Source organism: Engystomops pustulosus, chromosome 6 (genome assembly GCF_040894005.1).
Source record: "Engystomops pustulosus chromosome 6, aEngPut4.maternal, whole genome shotgun sequence".
Taxonomy (NCBI): Eukaryota; Metazoa; Chordata; class Amphibia; order Anura; family Leptodactylidae; genus Engystomops; species Engystomops pustulosus.
This window is the reverse complement of record NC_092416.1, coordinates 15,719,929-15,733,351: the sequence shown is the minus strand read 5'-3', so window position 1 is coordinate 15,733,351 and position 13,423 is coordinate 15,719,929. Positions and strand designations below refer to the sequence as shown.

Here is a 13,423-nt window from a genome sequence, read left to right as displayed (position 1 = left end):
AATCTAAGTGTCTTATCAACACCCCAAATGCTGATGTCTATGTGCTAAAATATAGCTGTATCTGTTTGAAATAAACAGTTTTGATTTGAGTGCATCGGAAGACCGACTGTGTTTTTCATTTACTCTGTCAGCTCGCTGCCGGCAGCTATCTCATCCTCCCTCAAAGGGTTAATTAGGACTCACCTTACAAAAGTCAAGAGGGCTGTTGGGGCCCTGCATAAAAAATCCCTAACACTCACATATTGAAGAAGTAACAAAAACATAAAGTAAACTTTAGTAACTAGTGTTACCCAGGAACACAAAACAGTGATCCCACTTGGGCATTCGCATTGTATACTAGACACAATTTGATGTAGCATAATACTGTAACCAGGCCCAAATTTTAACTCCAGGGCAGATATTCACCCATTAATAGAAAAAAAGGAAAAAGTCACCTAAAGGCATAATACCACAAGATTGGCCCATCTCCCTGTCAGGTCTTCTTTACTGATTGCCACTCTTCCTCCAATCTTGTTGGCGATGTGGTTAATCCAGGGACAGTTCCTTCAAGAGTTTACCCCCATTCTTTCAGAAGTTGCAGCAACTTTGAAGGTTAGGTGGCAACCAGATGTCTTCCATCCTTTGAGATGATCATCTTTACGAGAACTTTCACTGCTTCCTGGAATTCTTTCCTTCTCGCTATCGTAGTAGCTGACAAATCTGTATATAAGTTATGTCTCTGAACCTTTCTGGAAGCTCACTTGAATTTCACGCCTCTTTCATGAGTTTCTCCTTAAAGTGGAAAAAATGTAGGCAGGCTATTTACCTCCCTTGGAACTGTAGCTGGTAAGGCTTTGGCTTCTGGTAGCCTATGTACTCGGTCAATAAGGAGATCTGCTTGTGGAGTGTCAGGCATTAGAGTCAGAAAATAATTTGTGAAGAATTCTGCTAATGATTTCTGGCTTAATGGATTCCGGTATCCCGCGAAACCTTACATTTTTTCTGCGGGATCTGTCCTCCATGTCTGCAATCTTTAGTCGCATTTTCCGCACCTCTTTCTTCAAGTTGTTGCTCACATCGTCTAGCTCATTATGAGCCGCCGTGACCTCTGCCATTTTATTCTCCACATGTGTAATTCGCTCACCAGGTGCTGTGCATTCTTTTTTAAAAGACTGTAGTGCTATCTGAATGTTCTCCTGCAAAGAGGTTCTCAGATCACTTAGTATACAGTCATGGCCATAAGTTTTGAGAATGACACAAATATTATATTGTCACATGATCTGTTGCCCTCTGGTTTGTCAGATGTTTTTTATCACATACAGAAATACAAGTGCAATCATATTATGGGGAACAGAAGCTTTTATTGTCAGTGAGAAGGAGTTACTGCAGCAAGTCAGTATTTGCAGTGTTGACCCTTCTTCTTCAGGACCTCTGCAATTCTCCCTGGCAGCTCTCACTCACCTTCTGGACATAATCCTGACCGATAGCCGTCCATTCCTGCACAATCACTGCTGCATTTTGTCACAATTTGTTGGTTTTTGTTTGTCCACCCGTCTCTTGATGATTGACCACAAGTTCTCAATGGGATTAAGATCTGGGGAGTTTCCAGGCCATGGACCCAGAATCTCTATGTTTTGTTCCCTGAGCCATTTAGTTATCACCTTTGCTTTATGGCAAGGTGCTCCATCATGCTGGAAAAGGCATTGTTGATCACCATCTGCTCCTGGAGGACATTCTGGTCCCATTCTTTATTCATGGAGGTGTTTTTAGGCCGATTCCCTTGGCTGAGAAGCCGCCCCACACATGAATGGTTGCAGGAGGCTTTACAGGTGGCATGAGACAAGACTGGTGGTATCGCTCACCTTGTCTTCTCCGATCAAGCTGTTTCCCAGATGTTCCAAACAATTGCAAAGTGGTTTCATCAGAGAAAATGACTTTCCCTCAGTCCTCAGCAGTCCACTCCCTGTACCTTGTGCAGAATATCAGTCTGTCCCTGATTTTTTTTCTGGAGAGAAGCGGCTTCTTTGCTCCCCTCCTTGACACCAGGCCTTGCTCCAAGAGTCTCGGCAGTGTCACAGTGCGTGCAGATGCCTCACACCTGCCTGCTGCCATTCCTGAGCAAGCTCTGCACTGCTGGGAGCCCCATCCCCAAGCTGAAACACTTGCAAGAGAAGGTCCTGGCGCTTGCTGGTCCTTCTTGGGCTCCTGGAGCCTTTTTAGTAACAATGGAGCCTCTCTCCTTGATTTCCTTGATGATGCGATAGATTGGTGACTGAGGTGCAATCTTTCTAGCTGCGATACTCTTCCCTGTTTGGCCAGTTTTGTGCAGTGCAATGATGACTGCCCGTGTTTCTTTAGAGATAACCATGGTTAACAGAAGAGAAACAATGATGCCAAGCACCAGCCTTCTTGTAAAGTGTCCAGTGGTGTGATTCTTACTTAATCATGACAGATTGATCTCCAGCCCTGTCCTCATCAGCCCCCGCACCTGTGTTACTGGAGCAATCACTGACACCATGTTACCTGCTTTTTTTAAGGCGCCTGCAATGAAGTTGAAATGTGTTTTGGGGGAAAAGTTCATTTTCTAGGCAAATATTGACTTTGCAATTAATTGCTGTTAAGCTGATCACTCTTTATAACATTCTGGAGTCTATGCAAATTACCATTATAAAACCTGATGCAGTAGACTCTGTAAAAATTAACATTTGTATCATTCTCAAAACTTATGGCCATGACTGTAGATTTCAGTAAGTCCTCAGAAACAGTCAGTGAGGAGTTAGGAGCTGGTATAGCTGTGTGTGCAGACTGGTGTGCATGGCTCACCTGTTATGGTATCTGCTGATAAGTTATTAGGCTATGGCTGCCCACCAGCGTGTTCATGTCCCCATGTGCTGCTGTAGCAGGTTGGTAGGGTTCGATGCTGGCGAGGAGCAACGGGGCTGGTGATGCTGCAGGCTGAGTAAGGGACTGCGCTCACATCCTGTGACTTTGTGGACAAAAAGAATTCCATGAGTTTTGCTGGCTCACCGCATTTTTTCGCCTTCCCTATGATGTCCAGTGAGTATGGGGAGCTTGGGTTCACTGTTGGGGTGAAATTTGTCCTGCCCTTCTGTTGTTATTAGCTGCTTGTAGGTCAGGTCAGCGCGTCCTATTCCATGCTCTGCCGGCCATGTCCCCCTCGGAGAGCAAACAAATTTTATAATTACAAAATTTAAATTTAAATAATTACAAAATTTAAACTCAGCCTTGTCCATTGCAAACATTTTATTGAGAATTAAAGAGAATTTTTTATTTTTAATTGAAGATGAGTAAACATTTAACTTTGCAATCTCTTCTTGTCCCTAATAACATATCTACCTATATAGTTTAAAGGAAACCTAACACTGCTCGCATGATGAAATCATGCGAGCAGACCACCCGGTAGGCTACTTAATGCTGATGCCGGCACATAGTTTAGTTAGGCTCGGCGAACTTTAGTTGAGCTAAAAAAACAATTTTCTTACATATGTAAGGTGTAGGTGCCGAGAGCTTGTGATGTCACGGCTCTCGGCACCTGAAGGAGGAGGGTAATTTGAAGTTGGATGGAATAATTAAACATCGGAAGCCACCGCCAGCCCGAAGGTGACGTAGGGTAGCACCGGAGGGCTCATTTACATATGTTTTTTTAGCTCAACTAAAGTTCGCCGAGCCTAACAAGACTATGTGCCGGCATCAGTATTAAATAGCCTACCGGGTGGTAGGTTTCCTTTAAAGGGAACCTGTCATGAGCATTTGGGCTTAACTTACATCACAAACCTGTTGTGCAAAAAAATTAAAGGTTCAGAATGATGTCCTTCTATATTGTGAGAGAATAAGCATTGCACAGAAAAAATTTCAAGAGAAAAACGTCAAACACATTTTGGAAACTCAATCACAATGTAAAAGCAGGAGAAATCAGCAGAGACACAAACAGAATGTGCATCGCTTTATGGTTTGGATATCACTATAAGGTTTATCATAAAAGAATTTGGAAATATCTGACATTGGTCACATGATCCTATGAAGCTTCTAGATGATCCATCTGAAGAGTAGAAGACCAGCAATGGTTGGAGTCAGGAGGATCTTCTGGACACTTATCCCACCACCATAGCAGTAAACAGTTACTTTGGTTGTTGAGATCTCATCACTAAAGGAGAAGTTTCCACGGTCACAGAAACTCTTTGTTGCGCATCCCCTCACAGATGACACAGAAGGAGATTCTCCTGCAGAGATTTCATGGATATTTTATTACAGAAAATTCATTTTACAATGATCTTAATGATGAGGTCTGAAAAAAGCTTTAATGATGAGTCTGGACATTTTTAGCTAATTTACAGATGTAGTGGTTTAACCCCTTAACGACCGGGCCCTTTTATGTTTTTTCAATTCCATTTTTCACTCCCCACCTTCAAAAATCTATAACTTTTTTATTTTTATACATAAAGAGCTGTGTGACGGCTTGTTTTCTGCATAACAAATTGCTCTTCATAGTGACGGTATTGAATATTTCATGCCGTGTACTGGGAAGCGGAAAAAAAAATTCCAAATGCTGTGAAAATGGTGAAAAACGCATTTGCAATGTTTTCTTGTGAGCTTGGATTTTACGGCTGTCACTGTGCAGCACAAATGACCTGTCTATTTTATTTTTTGGGTTGTTGTGATCACGGGGATAACAAATTTGTTATAGGTTTTATAATGTTTTCATACATTTACAAAAATGAAAACCTCCTGTACAAAAAAATGTTTTTTTTTATTTTGCCATCTTCTGGCGCCAATAACTTTTTCATACTTCGGTGCCCGGAGCTGTGGATGGTGTCACTCACTGCAACTTTTGATGAAGTTTTCAATGCTACCATTTTAAAGACTGTTTGACCTTTTGATCAATTCTTTTTATAGAATATTTAGTATTTTTCAAAATGGCAAAAAAGTGCTATTTTCTAGTTGGTTTCTTGATCAGCTGGAGAGGGTTTGGCCAGCTCTCCTCCCATGCTACCTTTAGATTTCCTTGCCCTTCAAGGCTGGAATTTCCTTTGATTTGACATCCATCTAATAGCTATTCTTTCACCTACTGTTTAAAATGTAGTATTGACACCTGCAGTACAGTGCATTATACCTGCTAATGGGTGAAAATGTGATGTTTATGTTATGTTGAAACAAGAACAGCAATGTTTATACATCTTTTCTTATGAGAACAACAATCGGAGGATGTCTTATAATTGGCAGCTTGCAACTTTTTCTACAACTTTTTAGCGGCTGGTCCAAAGATTTCATGCAGTGTGCCGTATGTATCTTTACTCTTCCGCTGTTAGTTCCTTATCTGCAATTTTAGAATCAGAATTTGTCCCATTTTTGCATTTCTAAAAAGTCACAAAAGTGAGCATTCTAAAGCCAGACAAAATAAAACACACAAATCACAAGTATCACAAAGGGAAAACACTTAAGTTGCATTGCAATGATTAAGTAGGCCAACATCAGATAAGTTGAAAAAGTGGCAGCTGAAAAAAACTATGATACATGTGCCCCATAGTTTTGAGAAAGAACCTAAGCATGGTAAAGTAATAATGAAATGCATGATAGGTGTTGAAAAAAAGGTCTATTAGAGTCATTAATTGAAGGACCTGGAGCCCTTGACAAAGGTAGAGGAGGCCGATTTTTATATTCAATTGGGGAGTAAAGCTTTCAATGAGGGAGGGTCGGGTTGTTAGTACTATCTTTTACATGTAGCGCTGTTAAAGGGGTTGTCCGAGTTTTGAAAAAAAACTATAGGTGGCCGGGAGCGGGCTGCTTAAAACAATAAAGAGGTACTTACCTTCCGGTGCCCTCCGGTATCCAGCTTCAGCTTCAGGCCGGACCCGACAACCTTCCGGCCCCCATACACAATGCTGTGTATAGGGACGGATAGGCGTACCCGGCCACGGCCAGCCGGAAGCTGAATCCAGCACTGCTCCGGCGGCCATGTTTGTTTACATGGCGCCCGGACCGGAGCGACAGCAGCGCTGGATACCGGAGGGCACCGGAAGGTAAGTACATCTTTATTGTTTTAAGCAGCCCGCTCCCGGCCACCTATAGTTTTTTTTCGGAACTCTCGGACAACCCCTTCAAATAATTGAAACCATGTGGGCCTTGTCTTAATGTATTTTGGCTGGTCTCTCTTCTCATTTGTGCGTAGCTCCTCTAATCTAGAAATCTGGGCAACTTTCCTGACCCAGTGTCCAATTGTTAGAGAAGCTGTGTGGCACCAATGAAAGGGTATCAGACTTTTTGCTGCCAGGGCAATCTGTTCAGGAACCTTGGATTTGAAGGTAAATTTGCAGGAAATAAGCTTATGGTCCATTCTTGAGTAAGTAGGGCAGATTTTTTGTAAGTTGACATTTGTGAGTCCAGTATAAATAGATTTTACTGCACTTCCATCAGATGTGTGAGTATAAACCTATAAGTTTCCCACAGCGCTAGCACTTATCTGGGATGTCTGGATTCATCTTGTGCAGCACATAAGGAGTTTTATACCACCTAGTAGTCAGTTTATTGGAGGTTTCTAGTAAGTTAGCATATCTGAATGGTCTGCAACTAGCTTTAGAAATCTGCCCAATCTCTGCTGAGGAAAGTTTAGGACATCTACCACCAGGATAAAGCATTGTACACCAGCACACTGATATACTGGTGTGTGCCCCCTCTGGTAGAATCTTCTCTTTTTTATCTTCTTATGCCCTGTTTTTTTGTCCTCAGACTCATTTGAATAATTTTTAAAGCCTTTTTTCTAAAAACAAAGGCATAGGAATAACAAAGAAAAGTGTATCATGCCTGAGGGGATACACAGCAGTATGTCAGTGTGCTTGGTTTACTATCCTTGACAGATGTCCTTAAAGATCTAGTTCTTTCTCCCAAGGCAAAATTTATGGATAGGACATAATATAATATATAATTTGGACATTTATTTTTTCTGAGTATTAAAGAGGGTAAGCAGCTCCTCAAACCTTGTTAGGGGTCTGATGAAGAACCCATTCCAAAGCTCTAGGTCAGTCTCTCTCATGATATTTCATTGTGTCTACATCTCTGCATCCAGATTGTTGCCCAAGCAGCAGAGCCAGTCTGACTACTGGATCAAGGTTGAAATACTATTAAATTCCTGCTCCGCAATTGAATCATCGCCTTAGACAACTAATTCACTGCATTGTGTGTGCATGCAGGAAGGATAGTTTACTGCCTGTTACCCGCTTATGTTCTGGTCTGTGTTCCATTAATGAAAACTGTGAGCTATTCAAAGATTCCTGTTCTTCTACAGCAGGAACATCAGAAGGAATGGCAAGAGGGTGAGGTGGGTGTGGATGTCATCAGTAGACAATGAAGAAGGGATTCAGTTTCTAGAGAATTAAAAGAAAATTCCGCCCAAGGTAATAGGGAGGACCACTCATCCTGTCAAGCAGAGACAAAGTGCTATAGATAGTATCTCAGAGTCTGGTTGACACTCTCTACCTGCCAGTTAGACTGTAGATGGTATACAGAGGAGAACTCCAGCTTGACCTGCAGTTGATTGCAGAGGGGAGGACAGAACCTGGAAACAAACTGGACCCTACTGTCCGAGACAATGTGTAGAGGTACCAGAAGGTATGGAGAAAGAACAGGCTGGCAAGACGAGGAGATGACGGCATACCCAGTAGAGGAACACAATTGGACATTTTGGAGAAGCGATCCATTACCACCATGGTGACGGTATTACCAGAAGAAGATGGCAGATCTGTAAGTCGACGGGGAGCTGGGTATTAGTAACGTCAGAAGACCAGCAGGCTTGAGATGTGACGAATTGCTATGGGCACAGGAAGCTCAGGAACTCACAAAATCCTGTACATCCTTAACCACATCAGGCCATCAGTAATAACAAGATATGAGAGTTACAGACCCCTGCACCTCATGGTGCCCAGCCAAACGAGAGCAATGTCCCCAAGTTATTATCCTGTTCTGAAGAGCATGTCAGACAAAAGTCTTGCCTGGGGGAAGCTGCAATAGGTCCACAGGAGTTGCAACAACCTGTCTTTCAGGAGGAACAATATGACGAGGAGTCGGTTCTTTCCAAATCACATCAGAGGCACGAGAGAGAGAGAGAGCATCAGCCTTAACATTCTTCTCTGATGGACAGAAAAGTTTCATGAAATTGAAGCGGGAAAAGAAGAGGGACCAACGAGTCTGTCGAGGATTGAGACGCTGGGCAGTCTGAAGGTATAGGAGATTCTTGTGATCTGTTTAGATACAGACCAGATGACAAGCTCTTTCCAGAAGATAACACCACTCTTCCAAGGCAAGTTTTATGTTCAGAAGCTCCCAATCACCTATGGCAGTGATGGCAAACCTTTTAGACCCCGAGTGCCCAAACTACAACCAAAACCCACATATTTTTTGCAAAGTGCCAATGCGACAATTTAAACAGTAACTTATTACTCCCTGCACTGTCACAGGTTTAACCCCTATAACAACTTGGTCTTTTTTAGTTTTTTCACTTCCATTTTTCACTCCCCACCTTCAAAAATCTATAATTTTTTATTTTTCCACATAAAGAGCTCTGTTATGGCTTATTTTCTGCGTAACAAATTGCACTTCGTAGTGACGGTATTTAATATTCCATGGCGCGTGCTGGGAAGCGGGAAAAAAATTCCAAATGGTGAAAATGGTGAAAAAAAGCATTTGCGGCGTTTTCTTGTGTGCTCGGATTTTACAGCTTTCACTGTGTGCCCCCAATGACATGTCTACTTTATTCTTTGGGTTGCTACGATTACGTGGATACCAAATTTGTATAGGTTTTATAATGTTTTCATACATTTAAAAAAATTAAAACCTCCTGTACAAAATTTTTTTTTTTTATTTTGCCATCTTCTGCCGCCAATAACTTTTTCATACTTTGGTGTACGGAGCTGTGGGTGGTGTCATTTTTTGCAACTTTTGATGGCGTTTTCATTGCTATCATTTTTAGGACTGTGCAAACTTTTGATCACTTTTTATAAATTTTTTTATATTTTCCAAAATGGCAAAAAAATTTAATTTTCATCTTTGGACGCTATTTTCCGTTACGGGGTTAAACGCAGTGAAAACCGTTATTAAATTTTGATAGATCGGGCATTTTCGGACGCGGTGATACCTAATGTGTTTATGATTTTTACCATTTAATAATATTAATATCAGTTCTAGGGAAAGGGGCGTGATTTGAATTTTTAGGTTTTTTTATTATAATTTTTTTTTATTAACTTTTTTTTACTTTTACTTTTACTATTTTTCAGACTCCCTAGGGTACTTTAACCCTAGGTTGTCTGATCGATCCTACCATATACTGCCATACTGCAATATGGCAGTATATGGGGATTTTACTCCTCATTCATTACAATGTGCTGATAGCACATTGTAATGAATGGGTTAAAACGAGACAGCTTCGGGCCTTCGTGAGACCCGAAGCTGTCATGGCAATGGATCACTGCTCCCCGTGACGTCATCGGGGAGTGACGATCCGCGGCAAGATGGCGGCGCCCAAGCGGCGCCATCTTTTTGAAGCCTTCGGCAGCATTGCTGGCGGCGATCGCAGTGAAAGCACCTGCGATCGGTGCTAGCACCGATCGCGGGTGTTACCAGTAAGCCTTTGCTGCAATATGCAGCAAAGACTTACCGGCTATGGAGAGGGCTCGGCCCATACTAGTACGGCGCGCGTCGGGAAGGGGTTAAATTGTTTAGGCACCTGAGGACACCAATATAGTAGAAAGAAGGAGAAGTAGTTTGGATTATCATTGTAGCTTCCTTCTACAAATGGCTGCCTCGGACTGCAGGATGTGTGAGTCCTGTCTGGCGAACCCTGCCCTGGGGTGATGGCAAAGGTGCCCATATAGAGGGCTCCGAGTGCCACTTCTGGCACCCGTGCCATAGGTTCGCCACCACTGACCTATGGTGTAGTTCCTTTCTGCAGCAGAAAAGGTCTATGAAAAGAAACCACAGGTGAGCGTTCGGTCTTTGGGCCCTTTCTGGGTGAGGATGGCTCCAGCATCTACAGAGGAAGCAGGAACCTCAAGCTGGAACGATTTCTCCGTATCAGGCTGCGTGAAAACAGGAGCAGAGGCAAAGGCAGACTTCAACTTGAAGAACTAGAAGAAAATGCTTCTTCAGTCACTGGAGGCCAGAGCTTAGGATCAGCATTTTTCTTTGTTAACGCCAAATGTGGTATGAACTGCAGGTAGTAATGAGCGGAGCCCAGGAGTCTGTATAGCTCAAAGTCCTACTGGGCGAGGCCAGTGGAGGACCGCAGCCAACTTGGAGGGATTCATCTGTAGACCCTTGTCAGAAATTATATACCCGAGGAATAGAACACTCTGCTGGAGGAACTGGAACTTCTTGAGTTTGGCATATAGGCAATTGACCCTTAAACGCCTGAGAACTTGTAATATGTGGGTCTAATAGGATTCCAGGTCTGTAAAGAACTGGCCTGCTTCTCTAGGCAGACCACAGGAAGGTGAAACTGGGGCAGCCTCCATGAAATTTCCTGCAAAACTAGAATCAAGGAAGGCAGAGGCTTGAAACTGAGTACCTGTCCTGGAGTTGAGTAGAACAAGCAAGTTCAAGCATGGAGAAGCTTTGTTCTCAACTAAGGACGCTCCTCCTAAGAACCCTAAGTGCGTTCGTTTTCCCAGACGCTGAGGACAGACTGGACAAGAGTCAAAAAAGTGTTCCGGGCTGGCACAATAAAGGCAAAAGCCTTCCTGTCTTCGTTGGGAGTGCTCTTGAACAGTCCATTTTTAAGCGTGGTGACCAAAGCCGCTTCATTCCTCATGCAAAGAGCTTGGTCGCTAAAGTACGGGATTGAACCACGTAGCCACCAACAGACATGAATGCCACCTTACACCTTTCCGTGGCGACCTGCGTATTCATCAGCTCGATATGCTGAGAGCACTGTGTAATGAACCCTCTGTACAGCTTGGGGGCTTCGTCATAATTGGAGGACATGAATAGTCATAGTCTGGGTTCTGCTGAAGATGGTGAAGCCGTTGTAGCAGGACAGCAGTAACCGGTCACTGCTGCTGCTGCGTGGCCAACAATTGCTGCAAGACGGTGGTCAGCTGATCAATTTGCCGGCCCTGCACAGCGATCTGCTGGGATTGCTGGGTCACAATGGTGGAGAGATCAGCAACTTCAGGTAGCGGAACCTTGGCCGGATCCATGGCAGGATCTTACTGTCACGGGTCGGGGTAAAGGTACAATGACGTAAGCCGACACCTCGGAGCAGAGTCTAAGTGGTGCCCGTTTTTCACCAGAACCTGCAGCAAAGTGGGTCGTTCCACAGGCAGGACTTTGTCCGCGGTGGTGGCCAAGGCAAGGTACAGAATTTTTAGGCAAGACAGAGTTGTGGACAGGCAGGAGGTCAGGACAGGAATCGAGGTCACAACGGGAAATCACAATACTCGCAGGGAACACAGAAGACAAGCTTTTTCCACGGCACGAGGCGCAAACATCCTGCGGGGAACACAGGAAGGGGCTGGGAATTTATCAGGGCAGGCGGTCGGCCAGCGCCAATTATTGGCGCGTTGGGCCTTTAAATCTTGCTGAGACGGCACGTGCGTCTGACCGTGGGGACCGCGTAGACCACCACTGGAGCCAGGGAAGGTAAGTAGGACTGCAGGCTGGCTCCGAAGGCACAGTGAGGCACACAGGTGCTCCTGCGTCCCGGGATATGGGTCGCAAGAGCCCCTGTGACAATGTGTCAGACATTTGGGTGCTATTTTCCGTTCTAGGGTTTAACGCTGGGAATAACCATTATTATATTTTGATAGATTATGAACTATTGGGACATAACAATACCTAACATAACTTTTAGGTAGTAGTAACAGTTACTGTGAGGGTTTAGGTGGGTCCCATTAGGAATTTTGTGAACTTTATTTACGCAACTGGACAAAATCATGGTGTTGACTGATGTCCAGAAGACTTTCATTGACACACTCCACAGGGAGTCATTGCAAAAGAAGCAGTATTAAAGTATATTAATGAAAAGTTGAGAGGAAGGAAAAAGTGTGGTAGAAAAAAGGGGCACAAGCAACTGGGATAACTTCAGCCTTGATAGGTTTGTTAAGAAAAGCTTATTCAAAAATTTGGGGGAGATTTGCAAGGACTGGACTGCTGCTGGAGTGAGTACTTTAAGTACTTCCACCACATACAGATGTATCCCAAACATGGGCTACAAGTGTTCCATTCTGCCATTTCAGGTATGAAGGCACACCAAAGCAAAGGTGCATCTTTTTAGGCGACCTATTTTGATCTGCCAGCTAGTGTTATAGCCCTTGCTGATGAAGTGCAAGAGCGACAAATGAGTGGCATGTTGCCTGCTGCTACGCCTCTTACCTGTGTAGCTTAGCCACCTCCACCTGCTGCTGCTCAACCTCATGGTTGTTGCTCCATCTCAGCCCCTGCCTGCACCTCCAGCTCATCTTAGGTCCAGTCTTGGCAGGACATACTATTTTTTACCTTCCCATGATGGGTACAGGTGCCAACACTGTGGCTCTGCAGTCTGTCTTCATGATTGCTGTGGAGGTATTTCAAGATCCTCTCATTGGTCAAGGAGGTCCAGGTCATCAAGGTGGCGTTCCCTATCTTCATCTAGCAGTTAATTGGATGCCTCTTTGATGATTGATAACGTGGCCGTGGATGGCGTGAGAATGATCAGTCAGTCCAATAGGAAGGCCTGGTTCAACCGCCATTTGCATCAACTACTTCTTCAATGCCCATGGTTCTTACCACTAATGCAGCTGCTGCAGGCTAGTATCCCTATATATGAACTTGTGCGAGTTCTGTTGAAGGTGTGAGTAAAGAGATACTGTCGTTTTTAAAACAGTTGCTTGAGAAGTTGCCTTAGCCCCTTATCACGTCAACTGTTGCTTCTCCCACCTACTCTCACCCCAGCAGGAGTGCATAAAGGCTAATTCTTTTTTGTGCAGTCAAACCTCTAGGGACCCACCAAGATCTTTAAGTTAAAGAAAAGATTTGGTCTAATTCTTAAGTGGACAATTGGTAATGGATCTGCACACGGTTAATAATTAAAGGCAGGTATGGTCTGTGTCCAATGTGGAGAGAGGCATTAAAGGGAACCTGTCACCAAAACACTGTTTTTAAGTTCTCCCAGGTGCCCACAGTCAATCCCAAGCATATCCGAAACCAGTTTTCATTAGATTTCTGGCTTTTTTCTTTCAAGTAATAACTTTTATAAAACTTTACCTGGCTCCCTGCCTAGTGGCCCCCTGGGCGTGGTCATTGTTTCTTGAAGTAAGTGCCCCTCCAGAAACTGCTCATCCTCCTCGATTTTAAATTTAAAAACTCCTCCTACCTCCCTCCGCTACACTGCTTCATGTCTCCGCCTCCCTGCATACTCTTGTGGGCTGAGCAAGTGATTCGAGCGATTACGCTGTCCGCA

At 43.8% G+C, this 13,423-nt stretch overlaps 1 protein-coding gene across 1 annotated transcript in view; it reads right to left on the bottom strand.

Annotated features, from left to right (window-relative positions):
• Window positions 1-4,026: 4,026 nt before the first annotated feature.
• The window catches only part of LOC140065862 (phospholipase A2 inhibitor and Ly6/PLAUR domain-containing protein-like), a 67,293-nt gene continuing 57,896 nt past the window's right edge, over window positions 4,027-13,423 (bottom strand). The window contains exon 5 of the mRNA XM_072113421.1: window positions 4,027-4,230. Within this exon, the coding sequence (XP_071969522.1) occupies window positions 4,027-4,230 (204 nt within the window). The remainder of the gene's footprint in view (window positions 4,231-13,423) is intronic.